At 38.6% G+C, this 27,437-nt stretch overlaps 1 protein-coding gene across 2 annotated transcripts; it reads left to right on the forward strand.

The window, feature by feature from the left end:
• CNOT10 (CCR4-NOT transcription complex subunit 10) lies at positions 1-26,042 on the forward strand. Of its 2 annotated transcripts, none has more exons than XM_042475131.1 (19): positions 1-200; positions 2,376-2,470; positions 4,742-4,903; positions 6,039-6,189; positions 7,691-7,833; positions 8,367-8,453; positions 8,993-9,076; positions 10,300-10,417; positions 11,288-11,437; positions 12,331-12,533; positions 13,136-13,257; positions 14,102-14,275; positions 16,185-16,262; positions 21,442-21,555; positions 22,161-22,291; positions 22,908-22,943; positions 23,821-23,948; positions 24,835-24,910; positions 25,823-26,042. In XM_042475131.1, exons 1-19 carry the CDS (start codon positions 179-181, stop codon positions 25,975-25,977), a joined length of 2,229 nt encoding a protein of 742 aa, XP_042331065.1. In that variant the 5' UTR covers positions 1-178; the 3' UTR covers positions 25,978-26,042. The 2 variants fall into 2 exon arrangements, with proteins under 2 accessions (XP_042331065.1, XP_042331064.1); XM_042475130.1 differs by having other exon boundaries at positions 3-200; positions 16,182-16,262.
• The last annotated feature ends 1,395 nt before the right edge of the window (positions 26,043-27,437 follow it).

Below are 27,437 nucleotides of genomic sequence, written 5' to 3' on the forward strand. Positions count from 1 at the left end.
AACCAACCCGGAAGCGAACACGAAGAGCCTCCGGGTCAGACGCCGAGGAGCCAAATTAGTGCTGTGTTCCGTTCCTTCCGCCATCCTTTTTCTTTTTCCCGGAGCGAAGGGAGGGTCTTCCGTGGAGTCGCTCCAGGCCAGAGAGCTGGGGACTGAGCTCGTTTCCGTCGCGGCATCCATGGCAGCGGACCGAGGCGGAGGTGAGGACAAAGAGGCGCCGCCGCCGCATGGCGTAGTGCAGTGGCCCCCAAACTGTGTGGTTTTGGACTTCATTTCCCAGAAGCCTCAGCCACGTTGGCCAGTAGCCTGGGATTCTGGGAGCTGGAGTCCAAAACCCTTTAAAGATATTACCATTGGCCTAGCAGTTTGGGTGTTGCGCTGTGACTTTGTGGAGCAGGGTTCGGTTCCCACTTCGGCCATGAAACTCACTAGGTGACCTTGGGCAAGTCACACTGTCTCAGCCTCCAGGGAATGGCAATGGGAACAAACCTTGCCATGAAATGATAGGGCTGTCATAAGGTGGAGACGGCGTTGAAGGCACACAGTGACAACTGCAGCTCTGCTCTAGGCTTCGTGGTGACATCCATTTCAAACCATCACAAACCAGTCAGCCTTAGAGGAAGGCACTGGCGAACCTCCTCCGAAGACACCTTGCCCAGAAAACCCCATGATAGGGACAACATAAGTCATAAACGACAGTAATAAGTCAAAGTCACCGAATGGGTTTCCATGGCTGAGGGAGGAATCGAACCCTGGTCTATAGATAACATACCCAGGGGAAGCCGTGTTGGCCATGTAGCACAGTGCCATCGCATCCAAAACACACAAAACAGTGACACCTTTATGAGTTGTTGTCCAACATTGAAACCACTGCCTCAGGCTGACTCAGTTAAGGATACCAACCTCTCAATGGAACCATTGCAAGTGCTGAGTTCATCTATGACTGTGACAGTGTATGTGTGTGTGCCTTCAAGTCACCTATCAATTTGTGGCAACCCCATGCATTTCATAGGGCTGTCTTAGGCAAGGAATACTCAGAGGCAGTTTTGCAAGTTCCTTCCTCTAAAATATAGTCCAGGACACGATAAAGTAAAACCAAACTGAGGCCTTAAAATCAGGAGTGAGGTTTTTTTTAAATGGCATACCACCACCTCTTCTTTTTCAGTTCCATGGATTGGTATTTGTTTCTGGGAGCTGATGAATTATAATTGAGGGGGTCCCATGCTCTTCCCAGGTTGCTGTGCTTTGTGCCAGTTGAATACATCCCAACATTTTTCAGAGACAGTTCCCAAGTGGAAATTTCATTTTACATCCAGTATTGTAACCCAGATGTAACCAAGGCCTATATGTAACAGCCAGAATAACGTTTTGAAAGAGAGTGAAACCTAAGCTTGGCAGAAATGCTCCTGATAACAACTATCCCCTGATTCTGTGGGAGCAATGCCGGCTCTAGGAGCACTGCAAACCTGATTTTTAAGAACGAAACCTAATTTATACCTATTAACGTCGATCCCACCCTTTATTCAAGGGCGCTGGAATGTCATACAACAGAATGAATTTAAACGATTTAAAACAACAACAGACTAAAAACATATTAAACAGCTTGACGTGTTGCAGCAAAGTGGTTTAAAGCCAGTTAAAACAGTTTAAGGCCATGTACATGTTCAGATTTAGGTGAAATCACTTAGGCATCAGAGGCTCAAACGTTGACATCCCAATCTGTTTACAAGGGTTAAATGTTATCACCAGCACCTTGAATTATGGTAAGAAATATAACTTTTCTTGATATAAGGCAAGGTTGAACAGGCCTTCTAGAATCATGGAGCCACTGGAGCCTGAAAGAGAGACATACACTAAAATTTAAAGATCCTGAGCCCAAGAATATCAGGTTTTGAATACCAGAATTGAATAGTGCTCAAAATCCTTCTACACTGTTTTTTTTAAAATCCACTCCATGCCTAACTCCAGATACTGGTCACAAATGGAGTACTATACGTTCATTGAATACACTGCTGAATGGTAAATCAACATAAATTTCATAGATTCAAATGGACCTACTGCAACTAGGGTTAGCAATTAGATTTCGCCCCTAGTTCTCCAAGGTTTCTTCATTTTTTTCATAGAGGAGTGAAGGAATAATTTTTTTGCTGTTATTTGCAAACAAGTGCAGGTCAGACATTCTTGCCGTCGCTTCCCCCCAAAATTAACTTGGTTTTTTATTATTATTTGTTCAGCCTGCAATTCTTAATGCCATTCAAAATAGAACTCATGGAGTGAACCAAAGAAGAATTAAGTCTGGATGAAGCTTTTTCTTAGAATCACTTGAAACATCTGATCGGCATTAGCTGTTTCTTAACTCGCTACTTTTCACTTAGATCAGGGAACAGAAAAACATGAAGGAGCGGGTGTCTCTTCTGGGATTACGGATCAAGAGAAGGAGCTGTCAAACAGTGCACTGCAAGCATTTATGGTAAGCGAAATCTTAAGATAACAAATAATTCTTCCCTTTTTTGAATGTTAAACATACAGGTCTTCTAGCCTGCTTTCTGCAGAGTAAATACATTTCTTGACATTAGAACAATATTAAAATAATGTGTTATGCTTCACAAGCTGATTGGATGTTTATAATGAATTCATGTGTGTATGTTACAGATTTGTAACATATTTTAGATTTTTTTTAGTTTAAATTAGAATCTTTGATTTAAAAATCAGTAAAATACTTTATAAGAAATAACATATATTGGTACAATTAAATCTAATTACAAATTTGCTAACATTATACGTATAGTTTTATAAAAATGTCAGTCAGATGCTATGTTACTTCTCAATCCAAAATGAGATTCATTATTATTTTTATAAGAATGTTTCTGTACAGCTCAGTTGTCCAGTTCTTGCTTCTTGAAAGTTAATGAATTTTAAATTCTGTTTCTCCTACTAAAGTAATATATGCAAGGACAGGCTATGTCCCCTTCTTGTGCAATTAGGTTTATTAAAATACAAGTACAATTCTGTTTGTATGTGGTTTAGTTGTTACCTTTCTTAATATTCTGCTGCTGCATTTGCAGCTTGGTAACATATAAGGTGGTGGGTGGGTGCTCTCTTTCCTTACTTCCCAGTTGGGCAAGAATGGTAATGTAGGGATGTTCTTTGATCAGTAGAGGAACATAATACTTGACCCTGATAAAATAAAGATGATGGAAACAGTACACAGAAGAGCAATGCAAAAGAGACGAAAAGCTGAATGAAACACAGGAAGAAGAATCATATGAGGATGAACCCCAGATGTTGGAAAGTGATGGGAAAGCTTCACTAAAAGCAGTTAACAAGGATAAATAACCAAGAACATATGACCTATCAATAGAGCTGTTGCAGAAGACAGAATCAGATTTACTTAATCAAATTAATTAAAATCTGCTAATAAATATGGAAAACAAAACAGTGGCCTGCAGATTGTAAACAATATACACCAAAAGACTGCAGCAACTACAGGACCATTGCACTGATTTCATATGCAAGCAAGGCCATGTTCAAGATTCTTCAGTAGAGATTCCTGCCATATATGGAGTGAAAAATTGCAGATGTGCAAGCTGGGTTCTGGAAGGGAAGAGGTACTAGGAACAAATCACACACATACAATGGATAATGGAGCACATTAGAGAATTCCAGAAGAAAATCAGCATGTGCTTTATAGGCTATAGCAAAGCCTTTGACTGCATAGATCATGAAAAGTTATGGATTGCACTTAAAGAGCGGATGTTCCAAAACCTTTGATTGCCCTGATGTGCAGTCTATACTTGGGACAAGAGGCTACAGTTAGAACAGAATAAGAGAAATTGCGTGGTTCCCATTTGGAAAGGGAGTTAAACAAGGATGCATCTCCTATGAAGTGCAGGCTTAGATTTGAAGAAAGGAGGAGTAAAGATTGAAGGAATGACAGTCAACAACCTAAGTTTCTCAGATGACACCATAATAATAGCAGAAAATAACAAAATATTTGGAACCACTGCTAAGGAAAGTCAAAGAAGAAAGTGCAAAAGCAGGTTTAAAGTTGAACATTAAGAAAACTAAGGCCTGTTACAGACTGCCAAAATAAAGCTGCTTCAGGTCTCTTTGGAGGTATGCTGTTTAAATGATGCATGGGTCCTAAGAGTCCAGAGGTCGCGCCAAAGCCACACTGCATTCCTAAGCACTGGAGTGCAGCTTTGGTGCAGCTTCCAGATTCTTAGGATGCATGCATCATTTAAACAACATACCTCCAAAGAGACCCGAATCAGCTTTATTTTGGCAGTCTGTAACAGGCCATTATTAATGACCACAGAGGATATTCACAGATTCAATACAGATGGTTAGGAAATTGAAAGTCAAAGATTTCCCATATTTTGGATCAGTCAATGATCAGAATGGAAACTGCAGTCAAGAAGTCAGGAGAAGACTAGGACTAGAAGAGCACCTGTGAAGGAACTAGACAAGATGCTAAAGTGTGAAGATCTACAACAGAACACTAAAGGGAAGATTGTTATGTCATTGTATTTCCCAGCTCTATGCTAAATTGGATTTTATGGCAAGTTGTGGTTTGATAAAACAGAAATGTTCTACCAAGCATAGTATGCAGAGGGAGGAGAGATGCACTTATGATCTACATCTGATAGCAGTCCAGTGTAAATTAGTAGCAAGTGCTTTGGCATTTTAACTTTTTGATTTAAACTCAAGTGTACTCACACCTTATGTTTTTAATTCACAGGCTGGAAACTATGATAGTTGTCTCCAACACCTTAGCTGCTTGCAAGAAATAAACAAGGATGACTATAAAATAGTTTTGAATATGGCAGTAGCTGAATTCTGTAAAAGTAATCAGACAACAACTGATAACTTGAAGCAAACACTTAACCAGCTAAAAAACCAGGTATAGTTTTGCTGTATGGGGTGGTTTTGTGTGTGCCTGTTTTTGCAGTAACTTTTCCCAATTTGTAATTAAATTAAAGTTCCTTGTAATGTGAACAAGTATTTCTCAGCACCCACAATCCTATTAAAACAATTTTTCCATAAGGTAATAGAAGTATAAGGACAAATTCAATCTTACAGAAAGTTGTGGTGCTTTCTATTATTGTTTAGCATTGTAAAAGCAGAGTAACCAGACTGAGAAGTTGTTCTCTATTGTAAGATTGCCTTTTGAGCTGTGAATGAAAAAGATATGCTGAGCCTTCTTCTAATGCTAGGTGTAATACTCAAAATAAACATAATGTATTAAATCTAATAATGCTATTAATTGTCTAAGTATGTGGTTCTATGCCACAATAGTCTAAAAAAAAAAAGAACAGTGGTTACTACTGAGTACTGAGAGTTTAAAGTACAGTTAGTACAGAATATTAACTCAGAGTGAAATGATACTGGCACATTTGCAAGGCAATATCAAGCTCTCCTTTACAGTACTTTTGATTGGTATTGCTTGAATGTGTGATCCAGAACTATGAGATAGAGAAAGGAAGACTTACGCTGCTTCCTGGCTGTTGCACTGACATAATCAGCATGGTTATGTGATTCTTCTCTGTTAACTACAGTAGTCACCCCTTATCCGCAGGGGATATGTTCCAGGACCACCAATGGAGGCCTGAAACCGTGGATAGTACCAAACCCTATACCAGTAATGTTTTTGAACTGCAATTGACTGCAGGTAATTGAAACAGAGAGCAAAACGGCGGAGGGGGGGCAGTAACGGTACATTTTCAGACTGTAGCTTGCCGCGGATAATAATAGCAGAAGCGAACCCACAGATAAGGGTGTACTACTGTAGTCCTTTATTATGCATTTGTACAAATAAATAGGCATACAACGTCTTTGGTATTTAAATAACACCAAGGGCAAATTATAGTATTGCATTAATTAATTTTGGGCTGTTTTGGGAAGCAAAAAGCATTTTCTTTGGCACTTATTTGGGGCCAGTTTGTAACACACATTTTTATCTAAGCTGTTTTTCTTTTATGGTCCTCTGTCATAGAAATGTATCAAACTGGACAGCATTCTGGTTCTTCCTTTCCCAGGTTCATTCAGCTATTGAGGAAATGGATGGCTTGGATGATGTTGAAAACAGCATGCTCTATTACAATCAAGCTGTTATTTTGTATCATCTGCGGCAGTACACTGAAGCGATAGTAATTGGAGAGAAACTTTACCAGTTTATTGAACCTTTTGGTAAGTTTACAATAACACATAAGGCTCCTGGTACTATATTGTCTGCTCCAATCTCTCTTTAAGTGGGTATCACACAGCTATTCTTTGGCAGTTGTGTTCATTGTGCAGAATCCAATATTAGTCCTAACAAGAGCAGATCCATTGAAATAAACAAGTTTTGTTAACTGTAAGTCCCATTGATGTTAATAGGACAATACTAGTTGGGACTAAAATTGGATGTAGACCATTTAAATTGTATCTAACATATGCATTTCAACTAAAATAATTAATTCAAAGACATATGTAGTGCAGAAACGTTGTTGAGTAACAAAAGTGTTGTATGTACTTTACAGAAACTCAACCCAAAAAAAAGCTGAGTCGACTTATCCACAATGCTGTCAGCTGGATGAGCGCTGTACTCCCCACCATTTTTGGCACTTGAGAAGGAGCAGAGTGGTGGCAGCTATTTTTAATAAGGGTTTACTGTATAAACCTTACAAGGCTTGGCAGTCCCTTTGCAAGCCTAAGGAGGCTTGGCGACCTGTCTGTAGGTCTCACTAAATGAGTTCTTACTTAAACGGCCACTTCTGCTCCACTTCACCTGAAGCTTCCAAAATGGCGAGCACATGACATTGTTCAGCCTCCCCCATGTTGCTGCAGAATGCTGCTCAGTCTGAAAAAAGATGGGGAAGGGGGGATGGCTGCCTTTCTTCGGTTTGGGCAAGGGAGGGATTATGGAGTGGGATTGAGCATTGCTTCCACATCCTGCCATGCCAAGAGAGCCTTCTTGCCTCTACCTCTTGTCACTGCCTTAGCGCTGGGTTCCTAATAGAGGAAGGTTGTTTTCCACTCCCTTTTTTCAGACTATGTTCTCATTCTTTTTCTTCATTATATTCATTTCCTTATCTGTATTTGTACAGATGTAGACACTTTAAGATTAGTAATACTATTTACATATCTACCAATTGTAACACCTCAAATAAAATAAATCTTCTTCCCTTTAGTTCTTCCTAAGTATTTTCCTGCTATGCATTTATAAAAATGAGAGGAAAAGATTTGTAACATCTTCCAAGGTTTTACTTTTGTCTTATCCATGGGTCATAGTAAAATCCATAACTTTGGCTCCAGAACCTGACCTTGACTACATGAGCTCAATGTATACACAAGGTTAGATGAACTCTAAAAACCTTTTTCTCAAATACAAGTAGGTATGCCACAGCTGTGGAAGCAAATAAGCATTTGGATAGACAGCTGGCCATGTCAGCTCCTCTTTATATGCCTATGTTCACATGTTTGTAGAATCTTTCAGGTGTGAACAATGTCATGTTGCATATGCCTTACAAGAGCAATATTTAAACCATCTTAATAAGTTTGGTTTCATAAGTGGCTCTTAAAAAAATACCGAAAAAAGTTTTCTAAAATACGGCAATCTCTATTTGTAACAATTTGTCACTCATTGGAAATAATGTTATATATCATGTATTGATTTAAGAGAAAGACTAAATATGTGTTATATTTGTAGAGGAAAAGTTTGCCCAGGCAGTGTGCTTTCTACTTGTGGACCTGTATCTGCTCACTTGCCAAGCTGAGAAAGCCTTGCATCTGCTTGCTGTATTGGAAAAAATGATTTCACAAGGTGGCAACAGTAAAAATGGGAAGAATGAGGTGAGTCTATGAGAATGCAGTAAAAGTGCAATAACTATGGCCTGTTACAGATGGGCGTAATAGTACGGACTGGGTCCGTGTTAGGGTTAGAAAGGGGCGTCACTTAGACGGCTGCGCCAGCGACGCAAGGGAGAAAGGGGCCGAGCAGCCTCTTTCTCCTCCTCCCCGCTGCCATCGGGTGTCCTTGGGGCATGAAGCCCCAAGGACACCCCTTTCCAGGCTGCGGGGAAGAGGCCTTTTGCTGCTTCCCCGCGGCCTGGAAAGCAGCAGATTGGGGCCTCGGAGGCTGCCGTTCTGGCAGCTGAGGCCCTGATCCGGCAGGGAAAGGATCAGTTACAGGCCGCCCCAAACGGGCGGTCTGTAACGCGTCTGAGTCTTGTCAAGCTGAATACAATTTTTGGATCATGGATTTTAACATAGCTTGGATTAGAACGCTTAAAGCAGTACATAGATTATGAATGGCATAGGAATTCCACATGTTCTGTGACAAATGTTGATTGCTTTAAAAAACTGACATTTCAATTTGTGATCAGACAGGTAATAACACTAGTAAGGAAGCATCCAATCACAAAACTGAAAGTGGAACCATAACGGAAGCTGCCAAATCTAAAATACATCAGGTAAGCCCAAATTCAGGATTCTGCTTCTGGCAATTATGTCTGTATTCTTTCCATTTGGTATGATTGCACAGCTAGCTGCTGGCCATTATTCATGCACAGCTCAGCTCAGCTCATAACAGAATTTCTCTACATAATCTGGTGCCTGGAAGGTATCACAAGAATGCCTGATAAATGCATCAAGTAGACTTTAGTTCTAGTTTTCATCCATACTGTGTAGGTAAAATTATCTTTTTGCATGGCACCTCTGTATGCTCTAAACTGGAGAAAGAGTCTGTAAGAACTGTTAATTTACTTGCAGATGATGTTTAAAGTCTAACATGTTAATTACCAGCATTGCTTAGGGCATCTTCCTTGAAATCTGTACTTAGAACACCTTGACTTAGTTTTATTTGGAACACTTTTATGATTTAAGCTTTACTCAGTAAATTGTGTTCACATGTTACATGTATCTGAACTATAAAACCGAAAGCAGTGTAATTTTTGAGTAGTGATCATAGTTATAAAACAGTGTAATGAAATCAGTTACTCATTTTTAACAGTACAAAGTTCGAGCTTATATTCAGCTGAAGTCTCTTAAAGCATGCAAAAGAGAGATTAAATCCGTTATGAATACAGCTGGAAATGTAAGTAACCTTGACTGTTGTTGTTAAAGTTGTGTAGATCAATACAGTTGGCACTCCACATTTGTGACTTTGACTTGTGGCTTTGATTCATATATTCTATCTAGCAATGTATAAGCCCTCCAGCACAGTTCTGCTGGAAGTTCACCATAGAGCTGTGCTGGAGAATCTAGAAGTTCCTACAGAAAGCACTTCTCTAGGCATTTATAGGTCCTCCAGGATGATTCTTCTGATAGATGCTGACCATAGAATTGCATTGGAAGTCCTGGAGATTCCTAGAGAAGTGTTCTCATAGGGGCAAAACAGACAGGGAGCAAGTGCCGGACTGGGGGTGGTGTCCAAGCGCAGCCACATGCTCTGACGCTGCCCCCATGCTGCTGGTAAGCTGCACGGCATCTTCACAGCATTTCAGCGACAGCGTTTAGATGTAGCATGCCGCTGAAAAGCCACGGCAGCAAGGGCGCCCTTTTTCTGCCCCAAAAAGGAGCAGCATTTTGCCGCTTCATTTTGGGCCGTAAAAACGCTGGGTGCAGTTGCCACGGCCTCAATCCAGTGCTCAAAGGGGCAGCATGACACCACCCCTTTAGGGCCATCTGTTTCAGCCCTCAGGTAAAAAGAATAGGGTTTTTTATATTTGCTGTTTTTCCACATTCACAGGGATCCTTCTTCACCCCTAACCTCAGCAAATGTGGAGGGACCACTGTATTTCTTTTCTTCTTTTAATATCTCCAAACTGCTCATGTCAACATGGTGTCATTAGTTTGTGATGTTGAAGGGAGAAGTTAAAGCAAAACAGCTGTTACCCCATTTTGGGATTTCAGAAAAATGTGTATGATTACTAATAGCATATACATTTCTATACTGCTTACCAGTGAATTCAGCACTCTTTAAGCTGTTTTCAGTCTGTAAGCTAATTAGGATCTCTCTGTGAAATTAGTTTTGACCAATTACTTGTTCTTCTTAACTGGATTCTGGAATCTAGAAAACAGATATCTGATGGGACACTTTAAGATAGTTCCTAAGAGTTAATGGACTTTGTGTATTTTTGTGCCATAATGTTTCACTGAAACATGAAAGCTACTGTATGATGGAGTTTTAAATAGTGGCTGTTTGTGGTATGTGAAGTTACTTTTGCTTGGTTACCAAGTAGATAATTGTAGTATCTAACTGCAGTCTAGCTTTCTTGTTCATAGTATCAGTAACAACAACTTTCATGCTCTTCACAGTCTGCTCCTTCTCTTTTTCTGAAAAGCAACTTTGAGTATTTAAGAGGCAATTATCGGAAAGCAGTAAAGTTGTTGAACAGTTCAAACATAGCTGAACATCCTGGATTTATGAAGACAGGTAAAATAAGATTTGCGTGTTTGAAAAAAACAACAACAACAACAGGACCATGTTTAATATTTAAATTCCTTTTTACTAAATTGGTGTAAAATGTTTGAGTGTATAGAAGACTCAGCCTACATTGATACATGGTGCCTTATTGATATTTGAGATTAGTTAATCTCCCATACTGTATGAATTTAGATTACTTAGCTCCAGATCCTTTATGTAATATCTTCTCTCCTTTCTGACTTTTTAATGGTCATGTGAGTAGTATCAGTTCAGACTTGCATACTACATGATGGGAGATATTTCCAGTTGTACTTGAGTCTTAAATTGTCATTTACTACTAGCTACTACTACCAAACAGAGAAAATAAAAGTACAGGTCCAAAATCCACAACTTCTTTCTTGAATGGCTGAGGCAGTGACACTTTTGCTTTCTGATGGTTCACTGTACACAAACTTTGCTTCATGCACAAAATGATTTAAAATACTATATAAATTTACCTTCAATGTGTGTATAAGATGTATATGAAGCATAAATAAACTTCATGTTTATACTTGGGCCCCATCTGCAAGATATTTCATTATGATTATGCAAATATTCCAAATTTCATAACAGTTTTAGTCACCAATTTTTTAGGATACGGGATAATCAAACTGTAGTAGTAGTATTAATAGTTGTTGTTATTGTTTTTGTTGTGTGCCTTCAAATAGTTTTCGACTAAGGGCAACTCTAAGGTGAACCTGTCACAGGGTTTCCTGGGGCTGAGAGTATGTGACTCAGTGGGTTTCCAAGGCAGAACAGCATACCTCCAAAGTGACCTGGAACAGCTTTATTTTGGCCTGTCTGTACGGGCCCTTAATTTATCCTTTTCATTTTTCTTAGGTGAATGCCTGCGATGCATGTTCTGGAATAATCTTGGATGCATCCACTTTGCCATGGGGAAACACAACTTAGGAATTTTCTATTTTAAAAAGGCTTTGCAGGAAAATGACAATGCCTGTGCACAGCTTGGAACAGGTGGCACAGACCCAGGTAAGGTGAAATTGTAGTAATGCCATATAGTCATATAGATTGGACCTTGAATAGCTTTTAAAATTGAATTTGCAACTAAATAATGGAATACCAAAGATAAAAATCTTTGTTTCCAAGGCACTTTGCTATGGAGGGTACCTAATTTTTTTCCCCCAGAATTAAAACTCAAAGTAATGCAATTCCCATAAAGAGGTAACCAAAACTAAGACAAATCTCAAGAGACAGTATTTGAACATATACATTGCTTTAGCTATATAAACGTAAATAGATACCAGCTAGGGTATGATCACAAGATGAAATTAAAATAGAAATAAATGTATGCACAATATGAAATCATAATGTTGTGGTGAAAGGCTCTTAATCTGTCTTAATATGGCTGAATTGTTTCTAGTACCATCAGAATGTCGAGCATGGCAGAGCATGCAGCCGGCTAACCCCCATCAGTCCATTAGTAAATATGTGAATAGTATACTTGTGTAAGCAATGTATTGCCTGAACTACAGACTTGTTGAAGATAACAAATGTTACTCGGTTAGAAAAATGGAAATCTTTTGTTATTTGTTATTCCACACTACAAAGATCTTTTCTCTAAATGAGTGGAATGCCTTCAAGGCAACTTCTCTGCTGGTTCTGTGCACTTAAAATGAAATAATTACTTAACAATGTTTGTCTTAACTGCACTAACTGGGAATATAGAAAGAAGGTACTTTTCAGTGGCCCTGAAATGTAATTGTGGCACAGCACACAAGCAGCAGAGAGGAAGAGTTATTGCAGATAGCTGAAAGATTTCAGAAATGGATTCCCTCTCCTCCTCTTCCCGTTTTAACCTGGTCTTTGACTGGCAATATCCTCTTAAAACTGCATGGTTAATCTTATTTGATTCCTTTTCACAGGTAAAAAGTTCTCAGGACGACCAATGTGCACGTTACTGACTAATAAGCGTTATGAGTTGCTCTATAATTGTGGCATTCAGCTTCTACACATTGGGAGGCCTCTAGCTGCTTTTGAATGCCTGATAGAAGCTGTCCAGGTTTATCACTCAAACCCTCGCCTCTGGTTGAGAATAGCTGAATGCTGTATTGCGGCCAATAAAGGAGTAAGGCTGGTTTTGAAGTTATTTATAATAAGAAATATTGAAAGCACATCATATATGTTTTTCATTTGTCAGGTTCAGAGAATTAGCAGCAGCTTGGCTGTCTAGATGAATAGACTGACATTCTAGTCAAGTGCTGAGCAGTCAATAATTTTTCGCAAGAATGTACCCCTGCTCAAAGAGGTGTAATGCTGTCACTGTTTTTACGCTGCTACTTTGAGATGCAGACAAGATCAATGGTCAAAGATCCTTTGGTACACTCCCTCCATTGAGAAGCCAGCAAGCAGTAGAGGAAGCATGCTAGCTTTAACTGTCTATGTTTGTTTAAAATTGTATTATTTCAGCTATCAATTATAGGGATATAACTCATTGTGAGTTTAAAATATGTTTGGGGTTGAGGAAAAGGTAGAAACCATCTCTCTTTGTATCCTCTGTATTGCCATCTTGGTTTGCCACAGTCTGCCCAGGCAAGAGAAATTGTCAAAGCATGTTTCAAATAGGTCTGCAAATGCAGAAGGAAATAATAGAACACTGAATAGGAACAAGTAGAGGGAATGGCATTTATTTAGCAGGTATTCTTTCTGTCTTTAATATTTTTTCCCTAGAGTTCAGAACAAGAAACCAAGGGCCTTCCAAGCAAAAAGGGCATTGTACAATCCATTGTAGGCCAAGGCTATCATCGTAAAATAGTGCTGGCATCTCAGTCTGTGCAGAACATTGTTTATAAGTAAGTACTTTTATACAATTTTCTCTTGAGGATAACTGAAACGATAGTTGGTAGTTAGCTAAAAACATTTTCAAACTGTTCTTCCCTTTTGCTCTTTTTGAATTTAAGAATACAGGTTATTGATTTATAGAAAAGAATAATGTTTTGCGCTGACATGATTTTAAGATTCAGGTTATGAATAACAAAAGATGCTGTATGTGCATACAGTAGAAGACTTTTAAAATGTTGCAAGTATATTAATTTGGCCACTTTTACTTACAGAATATATTTTACAATTGCTGTGATTTGGGGATTATGGTCATTGTTTTTGTTTAAAAAAAGTTTTCACTAACAAAATAAAAAAAATTAAAGATACTTATTATAATGCTGTGTAACTTAAGGGCTGGCTTCTTTAGTAATAATATTCCTAACTATTTGCAGTCTCATCATTACTGTAAATCTTTATCCATAGGCTGTATGGGACATCTTTAAAATATGAATATATTAATATGACTATGAATATCATCTATTCAAACATAATTTAAAACAGGAACATGAGAGGCATCATTCAAGGCGATAGGATGAGCAGACATCCATTTTTGCAATAGGTCTTTCCCCCCCCTTGATTCCTGATTGATTCTAAATCTGTTCCAGAGGGTCCGCAAATCCTTAGGAGCAGATTTGATATGTGTAGAATGCTTCAGATTTGAGGGGGAATTCATTCCACCAGCAGCACAGGAAATACTCCCCCCACTTTAACTGATATTCATATATGTGTGTGTGTGCATACATAATCCATACAGGCATAAAAATTGTAATTATCATTTAGTACAAAAAGTTGTTTTTGTTGTTTTTCCTTTTCAAGTGACGGTCAGTCTTCAGCTATTCCTGTAGCTAGCATGGAGTTTGCAGCAATATGTCTAAGAAATGCCTTGCTGCTTCTTCCTGAAGACCAGCAGGAGTTAAAGCAGGAAAATGGGTCTAAAGTTGGCAACCAGTTGGGAAATAATGAGAGCAGTGAGAACAATGAATCTTGCAGGTAAGTGTGACAGTTGGTCATTCCTGCTTGTTTAACGAAAGTCTCCCTGCTTACCTCAACTATGGACAGCTTCTACAGCTTCTAATAGTGTTTTGATAGCTGAAACAAAGGGAAAAGTTGAAGTAATGAAAAGTGATTAAAACAAGTGTGCTTAATATATATAAAAACTAATAATTATGCTTCCCTCCGAAGGAATGGTACTGTACATGTACCAGTGGATGATGATATCTTGAATTTATGCATCTGCTAATGGTGAACAAAGCGTAAGATACATAAGTTGTGTAACTACTGGAGCTATAGTAGATATATAATTGTAACCTAGTAGTTGCCTTGGGCATCTTACGACCTATGCACAGCAGGTGCGCACATCAACTGCATTCTTGGAATAAAGTTAATGGCTAAACCTACTTGGTTCAGGAAAGAGAAAATGAGCAGTTGTGTAAATCTCAAAAGCTTGTAATTACAAACAAAATGTTTGAGAAACTGATTTGATTCACAGCATTTTTGAGCAATTGGTTTGTGCTTGTAGCCTGAGTAGAAGAAAACATTATACAATGTTATTCCTGGTGCTATCTTGACCTGTTTAAATCTGGAAGTAGAATTATACCATACTCAATTAAAAAAAAAATACCAGAATGTTTTTTTAATTCATTTAGAAAAAAAACTTTACATTCTCATCATGGGGAATAAGTGGAAAACCCTTTATCAGAGCGTTGCTTTGTTAACATTACAATCTCAAATGTTTATTTTGCTTTATGCAGACATCTCCCCGCCCCAGCAATGTCATGTAGCCAGATCCCCAAGTATTTGGTTTGCTTAGCAAATATGTCCAATATCAATGAATGTTTCTCTAACAGGTGTGGAAGATAAGATTATCATAGCATGTTATTTAAGTGCAGTGGCATCATGGGGGTGCAAATCACATCAGGTGACACCTAAGGCAGGGGTGACACCACTGTTCCTCACACATGTACCTTTTGGCAGAAATGGGCTATGGCATTCATCTGCTTGGTTTTAAAATGCTTTTAAAATGCAAGGTCTGCCTGGAGAAAAATTTATTTTTAAGGATGTCTTTTAATCTCTAAAGGCTTCATTGGAGCCTTCTTGCTCTTCATCTGACTCATGAAGCTCCATTCTTCTTTATCTCCTAGAATAAAGACATTTAAGGAGTCTCTTTAGATATTTCTAATAGTTTTAGCTACTATTCTTAATTGTCTTAAACTGCCAATTTTATCTACTGCCTGATAATCTTATGTGCTTAAAATTATTTTCATTGTATCTAAAACTGCAGCTTGCTATCCACCTTGAATTTTTAAGAAAAGCAGGATATAAATGTTATAAAACATCCCCTTATTCCAGGCCTAGTCAGTGCAATTTTAAACAATGGCTGGAGGTTGTATGGCCCTCTAGGTGTTGTTGGGCTATAACCTGTATCAATACCACCAGCTTAGCCAATTATGAGGAAGGATGGGATTTGCAGTCACACATTTTCTGTGCCTACCAAATTGTATTCCTGTGACTATTCCACTCTTGTCTTGGCAATTTGATTGATCTACCTTTATGCTACATTAAGCTTCAGTCACTATAAGAGCAATCCAATACATGGACCATATTCTGTATTTACCAAGAAGGAAATATTAATTTCTTCACTTGGAAAGCATTGATAAGAAATATGGGTTGTACATTGTCTCTTTCTATAAGCTGACAAAGAAGCTGTATTTATTGTAGTACATAAGCATCAGTTTTAGTCCTTTATCTTTTTGGTGCTTTTACTATCAATATGTATTTTAAAAATATAGCACTTCTAAACAAACAAATCGTCATTTTCTGCTGTTGTAAACTTGATCCTATTGTTGCTTTTATTGCTTAAGCTACTAATGCTTTATTCATTCTGTCGCCATTTCAGTAGTAAAGGTCATGAAGGAGACAAATGTGTTCCTGCTCCACCATCTTCTCCACTGAGGAAGCAAGAATTAGAAAATTTAAGGTAATTTTGATATGTTATGATAGAATGTGCTAGCAAACACAACAGATTCAGATACTTTTTTTCTCAATATGGCAAATCTGATGTGTGCTACTTGTAATAAGTTTCCCCATCTTTAAAGGCGTATGATATATATACTAAATCTTAATTATATCTCAGTTGAATCTAAATGAAATATTATAGATTGTTTACTTGTACGGTTGCACAAAAAAGTTTACAGAGGTTCTCATATAGCTCTTAAGTAGTTAAATATGTCACTGCCTAGATGATGAACTACATATTTTGGGTTGCTGCAGTGCATTTCCATAGTGTCTTTTTCTGGTACATTCCTGTAACATAATCCAGGTACACTATTGAAGCTTCAGAAACTCACCCTCTCATTTTGTCATGAGGGTCTGGCTGTACCAGTAAAGATGTTAAACCTTAAAGTCTTCCCAATACTGGGGAATTGTGTGTTCCCATGCATGTTAATAAGGACCTGTGCATATAGAAATGTAGTGTCTTCATCAGCCTGTCTTACAGCCATTTTGTTAAGAAATTAATTAGACGATGGTTTCTTCCCTGCTGTTGATTTAGACTCCAGTCATTGTGAAGAACTGTAATTCTTTGATTAGACGTGTAATACGAATGTGGTGAGAACAGTCTCACATTTGGCAGGACATGTGTTGTAAAGAAAGGAATGTAATCTTTCACAATCAGCTGTTGTTCTCTAGTGATGAAACTTGACAACCTGTCAAGAAAATCTTGTCATTACAACCAGAATGATTTTACTCTTACTGGAGTAAAACAGCATCACAGGGGGAAGAAAAACATTGATATTTAGCTCTTGTAAGATTTGCTCAGTTGTTAAATTTGAGGGAGCCTTTATTTACTTCCCATGGCTTACATTTTCTATTCTGGGTGCATGTGACATAGCATGATGGAAAAGAACAATAAGTAAATTTTTCACACGTTAATCTTCTCTGCACTCTTTGTATTAAGTCTGTAACTGTAAACTATGTTCTCCTACTCCTTCGAAGGAAAGTTTTTTTCTTTCTTTGCCATTCCTAGCAGGACAGAACTTTGTAGGAAGGATGCAGAAATAATTAGAACTCATTAATTATTATTATTATTAACCTTTATTTATGAAGCGCTGTAAATTTACATAGCGCTGTACATGCAATCTTTTTAGTTAGACGGTTCCCTGCCCTCAGGCTTACAATGGCTGCAGAACAAGTGTTTACCTAAGATTATTGATGACTGACCTCGCAGCAGGAGGTTTTGTGTAAATGCTCCAGAAACTATGATGTAATACAGTGGTTCTCAGACTGTGGGGTGGGACCTCCAAGGGTATGTGAGAGTTGCTCAAATGAGGTGCAAAACCTGGAGGCCCTTATCCCTCTTCCTCCGCTTCCCAAATCTTTTCTGTCTTGGAGGGGAAGAGAAAGGCAAGGAGGGCTCTCAGAGCCTCTGCTTGAGGGAGGAGGAGGAAAGCTATTTCTTTGTAAGATGTTAAAATATGAATATACATGAATATGTGACCTAAAATGTGCATACTAAACAAACATATTTTATACATATACTATGTCAAGTGGGAAGGGATGCAGTGTCTGGATGCAAAATATAAAGGGGGTCACAAGGTTAAAAAGTTTGAAAAACACTGATGTAATAGGATTGTCATCTTGATTCAAATAGTTAGGTATCACTGAGCTTTGTCAGTTTCTGATATATAGTCTCTCCAGCCCCTGCAGATGTGAATCAACTACCATCCTATACATTGCTTTCTGTTTGCCCTATTTGGCATTTAGATGCCAAGCTCTCATCCTTTACTTGTACAAGTGGCATCAATTGTCAAGCTGTATATCTATTGCTTGCTTTTAAAGTAATCTTTATATAGAATATTTTGAAAGTATGTTTCTCTCTTTCTCTTTTTGGCTCATAATATGAGCCATGAAAATTTGCAAATTAGCCTTATACAGTGGTACCCCGGGTTACGAATTTAATTCGTTCCGCGGCGCCGTTCGTAACCCGAAAGATTTCGCAACCCGAAAAAGCCATAGCCGCTAGCGTTGGAAAGCCGCGATTTCGTGCGAAAAAGCGCCGAAAAGCACCAAAAAAATTTTCGTAAGCCGAAAAAAAAAATGTAACCCGGAACAGTTTTTTCCTATCTAATTTTTTCGTATCCCGGAAATTTCGTAACGCGGTCATTTCGTATCCTGGGGTACCACTGTAGTTAAAAAAAAAACAACCCTTCTCTAGACTCATGCAAGTCTTTCATACTTGTGTTGCAACAGTACCAGTTTCTTGCTGCTAGGATTCTGGTTTTAAAAAGCTATCCTGCATGTAAAAGTAAAGCAGCTGTTAAAAGTATAGTTTCCCTGCCGGAAAAGGAGTTGTTAATCCTAGTAGATCAGGTTTACTTTTATGGCATCTGTTCCTTGTACTATGTTGGAGGCTTCTTCTAAAGTTGTCTGGAGTAGCTTGGCCAGCAGAGAATGGGGCTGCTGTTAAATAAGAAGCAAGGCTGAACCATGGCTATGCCAACTGTGTGTGGGTTCAAGAAAGAAAAACTATAGGACTGTGCCAACAAATTCTGAAAAAACATTATAGCTCAAAAGAATCTTTAAACAATGTAGACAAGATTCACTGCATTTGATAAAGTGGGCTATAGTCCACAAAATCCTATGCCAAATAAAATTTGTTAGTCTTAATGTTCTTTAAAAATACTTACTTGCTTTTGGTACTTAAAAAATGGTAATATTTTGAGGATAATCACAAGCTGATTTCAGACCTTATAATAAACCAGCTTTTGTTGTTGTTGGTTTAGTTCTTTCATATTCACTTTGGAACTTAGTATGATGAAATAATTGCTTCAGTGTCATTGAAAATGAGTTTGCCAGCTTGAGCATGACATTCATCTGGCTTTAGTTGCTAGTTGCATTTAAAGTTGTGCTATGATGAACTGAAGCATTACTTCTCAGTAATAATACTGATTTGAATTTAGCCTGCTTAAGCTTGCATGTGATCTAAACTTCATTGTCTAGCTGAGAGGGAGTGAACTTAGTGGCTGACAAATTCTCTTGTCCAGTTGTCTCATCTGGCAAATGGATAGGCTATGGCAGTTTATTTTTAAACCTTTTTTATTCTGAACCAAAAGCATTCTCAGGAGTAGTAGTTCAGGAATATTGAGGGCTCTGTAACCATTAAAGGCTGGGATTTCATTTTCAACTTTTGGAAGCTACTTTGAGTTAGGAGAAAAGCTGGGTATAAAGTAAATAAAATAAAGGCAGCTTGGTTGCAGATGGCACCATTCTTATAGAGCAGGGGTAGGCAATCTTTTTGAGCCGGGGGCCGGGTTGCTGTCCCTCAGACAACTGGGGGGCCGAAGCCAAAAAATAAATAATTAAATAATTTTAAAAAATTACATATATAAATAAACCAGGACAAATGTAGGACAAAATTTTCAAATGGAAGACACTTTTTTAAAAAAAAAATGGAGGACACGCGAAAAAATTTGCTGATTTTAAAAAAATGTTAATATAAATGCATGTTTCTGAAGCTTCTATAGACAATTGCCCCCCAAAGGCCTCGGCGGCAGGACCAGGCTGGGACCGGTCCCAAGGCCTCACCGGGCCACATCCGGCCCGCGGGCCACAGGTTGCCTACCCCTGTTATAGAGCCTGTGTATAACAATGACCCAATTTCTTCCAGTTTTTCCTCTTTTTTTTGATGGAGTCACTTTAATCTAGCTTCCAAAATTCTTGATTTGCTGTGCTTGGTAGGTTTGACATTTAGGAATAACGTTCCTTATGTCTTCAGATGCTGACTTTGCAAGAAGAAATTTCCGTTCTTGTGGAAATGTGGCTCATTGATCTACAGGGCATCCAAAAATTACCTTTACAATTTTAGTTCTAATCTATATGCAATTAAAATGGTAAAAGATAATTTTTGGACACTTAGTATTTTATGTACATGCCCATTTGTATCAAATGTCTACTGCTAGGAAATGGGAGAGGAGGAATAGCTAAACTACATTTTCCAATTTTATGTTTTAGCCTGCAGGGTATGTGATGTTCAAGTACTGTGACTTGATCTCAAAACGCCTTTCTGCAAGCCAATGCAGTGAAGATGGCTTTTGCATCAATTAGCTGCTAGGTTTTTGCAGGAAATTTGTTAGGTAGTTTGTCTATACTACAAACAAGCTAGCAGGAGCCTGCCAGCCATCAGTACCCTATTCCTCTCAGCAACTGGATCCATTGATTTAAAGAAACCAAATACGTCTTGGGGCTGAAAGGACGCCTGCTTTTCTTAGTGAGCTTCTGTATGCGTTGAGATATGATGTGACATCTGGGTATGGTACAGAGGAAATGGGGAGGGAGAAGGGGAGAGGTTTCTTATCCTGCTTGTGTATAATTAAAGTGCATGCCTCCTGGGACCCAGGAATAAAGGAACCCCAGGCCCTGCCATGAATTAACATGGCTTACTGCTGAACCAAAAGTGGGCTTGACAGTTGCCAGAAGGCTGGAGCAGTAATAGCCCACCTACTGGCTAGAGAGTTTTAATGTACTCTTCTGCGGCTCCCCCAACACCAGTTCTGTCCAAGAGGATCCACTCACTCTTCTTTTCCCTCTTCCTGCCATGCCAGAGAATTGGGCCTGTTCTTAGAGCAAGGCAGGGAATGGCTTATGCCCTGAAGCCAATGCAGCCTGCCTTGAACTCTGCCTTGTGAAGTGGAAAATATCCCAAAGTGCTGTGTTAAGAGGGGAGGGGGAAGAATTACAAGCTGTAAAAGCCTGACCTAATACTGACATCCTGATGGGGGCCTTTTGTTTGAAGCTGTGGAATGTGTGGCTCAAATTTCAGGGCAAGAATTTCAGGAGCAACTTGTGCTTTATTGGGAGGCCACATGATAGCAGTGTCCACAAAGCATTTTTGCTGGCGTGCCATACGTGTTAAGCAAGCAGAATCTGCTAATTGCTTTCTGTTTGAAAACAGCAATAATGCTAAAATTCTTTCATTTTGTACTGTTTCTTTCCTTCATGCAGGATATAGTTAATACTAATTTCATGGGTCCTTTGAATAAAGAAATCACCTTTTATCTAAACTCTAGTGAAATTAAATATATCTAGTACTACATAATACATCTTTTAACCCCATGTTTCTGTAAGGTAAGTTACAATACATTGGATGTCTTTTCTTTCAGGTGCTCTATACTCGCTTGCAGTGCTTACGTGGCTCTGGCATTGGGGGACAACCTTATGGCTTTGAATCATGCTGATAAACTTCTTCAGCAGCCCAAACTGTCAGGATCACTTAAGTAAGTTTGATCCAGTCTTTATCTCAAAATATTTACAGGAAAATTCATTCCTGTATATAACATAACCATGTGTACTGGAAAACTGATACTGTCTATTTTCCTCCCTTGCTGTTTCAACAAACTAATACAGATGTGTTGGAAGGTAAATGGGAAATAAATTTACAGTTTTTGTGCCAAGCCAGGCCATATAAATAGAAGTGGGGAATATGTGATGAACTAGATGTCATTGGATTGCAGTTCCTAACCAGTATAGCCAGTGGTGAGGGATGTTCAGAATTGCAGCTCAACAGCATCTGAACAGGCTCCCTATTCCTCTATAATGATACCTAGCACTCTTTTGGGTAAAACAGAGTATTTTATGGATCACTTTACTGCGTATAAGCATGTTTGGCTTTATAGGAGCAGGTGAGCAACTGGCATTAGTCTCTACTCCTGAATGGTTCAGATAATTGCTGTTCCATCCTACCAAATGTTTAAGATGGGAATTGACTGGAATGAGGCAGTTCTTCTGATAAAGACATCCGTGTTCTCTGCTCTCTAGCAATAGCTTGCTTTGTAGGCTGACAGACTGACCTTTGCAACCATGCATTCTTTGCTGTTTGTAGGTTCCTTGGCCATTTGTATGCTGCAGAGGCTCTCATCTCTTTAGACAGAATCTCTGATGCCATTACTCACTTGAACCCTGAGAATGTCACTGATGTGTCCCTGGGGATTTCTTCAAATGAGCCGGATCAAGGTTAATGAGTCCATACTTGATTAGAACCGGGCATGCTTTCAACTCTCTTCCTGCTGTAACTTGTAAGAGCTCTGCCTTTTAATGCATTGTTATGAAGGGCAGAGCTGCTGCTTCCACATTTCCTCAAATCTATGCATTTTGCATCAGTTAAATGTTCTGGAACATTTTATCTTCACTTTACCTTCTCTATATTATTAAACCTTATATATTTTAGCTGTTTATCATACTGGTTTCTTTTTTTAATTATAAGTTGCACAGACCTTAATATCATACCACTTTGGAATGTTTTAGTAAGGGTATAATATTTTATGCATGAACAATAAGTGTGCCATATAGAGGGGGAAATGAGATTGATTTCCAGATACGCAATTTCAGTTGCAACTTTTATAGACTGTGTAACTTTATGTACACTAAATGCTTCTGAGGTTTTTGTCATATATTCAATATAATATATCCAAACCTGGTGGAATGGTAGTTAGAAGTTCTAAGTGTGACTATTTAGCACATTCCTTGTTGAAATTTGTAGAGTAAAAGTTTTGTTAATCATTGCTTCTTGAAACTGTACTTCCACTAGGAATTTGATTTGTTCATAATGAAATCTTATTTTTCTCTGCAGGGTCTGATAAAGGAGAAAACGAAGCCATGGAATCCAGTAAGCAATGCATCTCTCTGCAAATCAGCATCTTCCTGTTTATTCTGTGAAACTACAGAATATAATATTGGGAAAGGAACTTCCTGTCTATCATTTCATAACTAACAATGAGCTGTAGATCAAAGAAGTGCTTATGTTCTTTCTGAAATGATCAGTTAACATAATTAACTAAGGTCCCTTACTTATTGAACAAGCTACCACATCAAAGTAGTAAATTTTATGGAACCATGTATGTTAGGAATTGCTGTTAAACATACTGTTTTTAGTCAAGATGTTATATATCATGGAAGAGAGGTCTCTAAATGGAATGGAAAAAAACAAAATTCAGAATTAAAATTATGGAATGTTTGACTTGCAGCATCTCCTAAGGAAGGAATCACATAATGGAAAAGGGTCAGTCATTCAACACAGCCACAAAGAAGGGACCACGTGTCCATTATCCCAGTATAGGTCCACATATCTCAGTACAGACATGATGCATTGGGGAAAAAATGCTGCTGGAACAGACAACTCAGGGTGGCTGAAATAAGCCCCAGGCTGTACACTGAAAGGGGAGTGGCTCAGTTACCCTACATTTCTCCTAAAGGCCCTAATATTTACAGCAGTAAATGAAAATATGGAACACATCTCCAGGGATACACCTACAGATAGGCATCAGAAAAGTGCAGCCAATTGAAGTGTTTCCATAAGTACCCCCCAAGTACATAAGAGATTTGTGACACTTCGTGTTCAGTGTAATGAATGATGGCTGCCAGTTAATGTATTAAGTAGTTATTGGCATTAGCCCTTTTTGTGGGAAATCCACAAAAAGTAGGCTAATAATCTTTCATTTAAACCAGTAAGGTGTTTTGTCAATCTTTGGTATATTTTTTTCCAGCTGGAAAGCAGACTCCGCAGTGTTACCCCAGCTCTGTCACATCTGCACGGACAATGATGCTGTTCAACCTTGGAAGTGCCTACTGTCTGAGAAGCGAGTATGACAAAGCTCGGAAATGTCTGCACCAGGTTACAAAAATTGTGCTATATTTTCACTAGCAGAAACTCGCAAAATTAACACAGTATATGCTAGACCATATATGCTGGAGTTATTGGGGGTACAACAGTATTTGCCAGTATTTTGTCAACTATGGGGTTGTTTCCATCTGACTTAGCCTCCTCCATGACCTATCTACCATATACACTTGCCTATAAGTCGACTGCATTTATAACTCAAAGGACCTTTTGTGGCCAAATTTAGGGATTACCTAAATTCCAAATTACCAAAATTTAAATTCCAGATTACCAAATTCAGGGATTATCAAAAACTCTCAACACCCTTCCTTCCCCTTCTTTGCACCCCGGCTGTCCCCTTGGGAGAAAGCTGAGCTGGAGAGGAGGCTTGATATCCTATTGACCTGTGTATAAGTCTACCCAGGTTTTTTGGGTCAAATTTTTTGCCAAAATTTTTCAACTCACACACGAGGATATATAGCAGTCTTGATCAAAAAAAGAGGCAACATCCTAGGGAAACCAGTGTACTTTCTCTCCCAGAGGACACAAGTCCTCATTCAGGAGATAAGCAGCCACTGCTGCGCTCAAGATGTTTTGAGAAAATTATAGTGCTTCCTTCAGAAGCTTGTAAGGTCTGACATGGATTTATTTTTTATTTATTTATTTTTAGGACAGTGTTTATCCATAGTATAATGCTTCCTATTGGAGCACAAACATTATTGTGCTTTCATAAACTAACACAATGGAGCAATTTCTGTGCTACTGATTTTTACATTGTTTGAGAATCCCATTCTGGATTAGCTATGATCTTGTTTAAAAAATAAGTTATTTGTATATACTTTTCTACATTAGCACTTTTTCATACCTTGTGTTCAGCTCTCCTTTTCTCTTTTGGTATAAGGCTGCCTCACTAATTCATCCGAAAGAGATCCCACCAGAGGCAATCTTACTGGCGGTCTATCTTGAACTTCAAAATGGTAAATCTTATTATCATTGTTAACTCAAATCCTAGTCAGTATGCCTTGCTAGTTGAAGTAGGCCGGTCACACAGGAGATTCAGGGACCTTATTCCTCTACATAATCTGCAGTGGGAAGTAGTATTTTACAGGCCTACCTTATGCTGTAACATTACGTGGTTCCATTATGTTTTAAATTAGCTGCATATGTGTCAAGAAGGAAAGACTATATAGAGAAAAGTGAAGCAGAGCATTAAAACAACCATATGGAATTGAAGTTTTTGCTGCTTTTAATTATATTTATTTTATTGCAAAGTACCCAGGTGGGATATTTTTATATATTTTATTTAAGAAGCCATGGTGGTACAATGGTTAAATGCCTGTACAGTGGTACCCCGGGATACGAAATACCCACGTTACGAAATTTCCGGGATACGAAAAAATCCCATAGGAAATAACTGTTCCGGGTTACGAAGGTTATTTCGGGTTACGAAGAAAATTTTGGTGCTTTTCGGCGCTATTTCACACGAAATCGCGGCTTTTCCCCATTAGCGCCTATGGGTTTTCGGCTTGCGAAGGCTTTTCGGGTTACGAAAGCGGCGGCAGAACGAATTAATTTCGTAATCCGAGGTACCACTGTACTGCAGCCACTCACTCACAAACTACAAAGTTGTGAGTGCAATACCAGCCAGGGGCTCCAGGTTGACTCAGCCTGACATCCTTCCATAGGTCACTAAAATGAGTACCCAGCTTGTTGGGGCAATAAGGTTAGACTTTGTACACCGCTTAGTACATCAGTAAGTGGTATTTGCTATGTATCACTGAAATAGAAATAAGACTCGTACAGAGAGCCTGTGAAAAGTTGCTATGGATACAAATGCTGTTTCATTGGCTTGTCATGTGTTATTTAAATTCTTTGAAATCATTTTGTAGGCAATACCCAACTGGCACTGCAAATCATCAAAAGAAACCAGCTCCTGCCTTCGGTGAAAATGCTGTCTGAGATGCGAAAGAAACCTGTATTTCAACCAACTCACCTGGTCCAGCCTATTCAGATGCCGGCATTCACCACTGTTCAGAGGAAGTGAAGTTTTGTGTTGAAACTTGTCCTCCAAGGAAGCACTTGGATTTTTTTTTTTTTTTTTGTAATTTTAAGAACACTGTTTCTGTTATCTACATGTAAGATGTACGAAAGTGTGTTGATATGTGCTTTTCATTAAAAAAATGACAAGAAAGACTTGTATATTTAAATCCTTTGTACCATGATTTCCATTGTGGTTAGTAGAGGTACCTGGATTTCTGCTTCTGACATGATTCAAAGGCATTTTTGCCCTGTGAACCACGATTTAAAGGAAAACATCAAATGTACTCATTTATCTCCAGGAGCTTTAAACCTCCACTGTATCTGTCCTGAATCCATATCTAATGGCAAAGGAGCATCCTTTGCTTTTAATTTTTTTTCTATAATAGGAAACTTAATTTCTCCTTGATGCTGCTTTGCATTATTATCTGTAAAACTGAAGATCCACTGGGTTTTTTAATTTTAGGAAAGGGCTTCTAGGAAGAGCTGAAATGATGACCTGCTTATTTTCTCCCAAAATGTTTTTCAATGTTGAAAACATTGATGTCTTTCATTCGTGAATATAGCCCTTTGCTGATCTTGACTATGTCACATGCTCTCAGCCTCAGGGGAAAGCAGTGGCAAACCACCTCTGAACAAATCTTGCCAAGAAAACCCCATCATAGGTTTGCTTCAGGCACCATGAATCAGAAATAACTTGAAGGCACACAATAGCATGGTAAAGTGAATGCTGTAAGTGGGATACGATACCATATTACATGGATAAAAATATTTAAAGGTGCAATCTGTATGTTTCTTTCACTTTGGGGAGCAAGCAGTTTTCCCCTTAGTGGAGCCCTGCCCTAAGGTAACTGGATTTTTAAACATGTCTTGTTCCATATTTGTTCCTCAGATGGCTGAGGAATCACTCTGCTTGACAGTGGGAAGTTTCATATGGCAGCTTCTGTGTTAGATTATTGTAGTTGGTAAGTGAAAAATTAATAAGTGTAGAAAAAATACAGATCAACCCCTAAATCTGTCTGCGACAGATTACAGACTGAAGCTATCTTACTAATTATTTGTATTTGTACTCTATATCACATACCATTTAATAGAACAGGATGATATTTTTTTCTTCAAAGTCTGTATCTGATTGAAACCATGTAACCATGTCTCCATTAAAGTTGATAGGTCTCTAGGAAAAGAACACTACATGGTTCCTTCTGACCCCATGCCTCTTAAAGAGATCAGAAAGTAGGAAATGCTAATCTGGGGTAACTTCATAGGGGATTTCACTACTCTTGATCAACTCAGCAGCTCTGAAAGTGTTCAAGAATCAGACGGTCATACCATAGATCCCCAAAGCTCAACCTTGCAGTTGACACAGCAACAGCAATTCTGTACTCGTGTACAAGTGTCGGATCAAGTCAGAAACAATAGTAACCTTAACCAAACTGCCAGTGCACTGAACAAACGTGTTAAATTTCA

Source organism: Sceloporus undulatus, chromosome 6 (assembly GCF_019175285.1).
Source record: "Sceloporus undulatus isolate JIND9_A2432 ecotype Alabama chromosome 6, SceUnd_v1.1, whole genome shotgun sequence".
Taxonomy (NCBI): Eukaryota; Metazoa; Chordata; class Lepidosauria; order Squamata; family Phrynosomatidae; genus Sceloporus; species Sceloporus undulatus.

Excerpts from the sequence above, each read along its gene's own strand:
- CNOT10 (XM_042475130.1), top strand. The coding sequence starts at position 179 with ATGGCAGCGGACCGAGGCGGAG. Across the intron at positions 8,454-8,992 it reads CCAAATCTAAAATACATCAG|TACAAAGTTCGAGCTTATAT; the intron begins GTAAGCCCAAAT and ends CATTTTTAACAG. Across the intron at positions 24,911-25,822 it reads CTATCTTGAACTTCAAAATG|GCAATACCCAACTGGCACTG; the intron begins GTAAATCTTATT and ends ATCATTTTGTAG.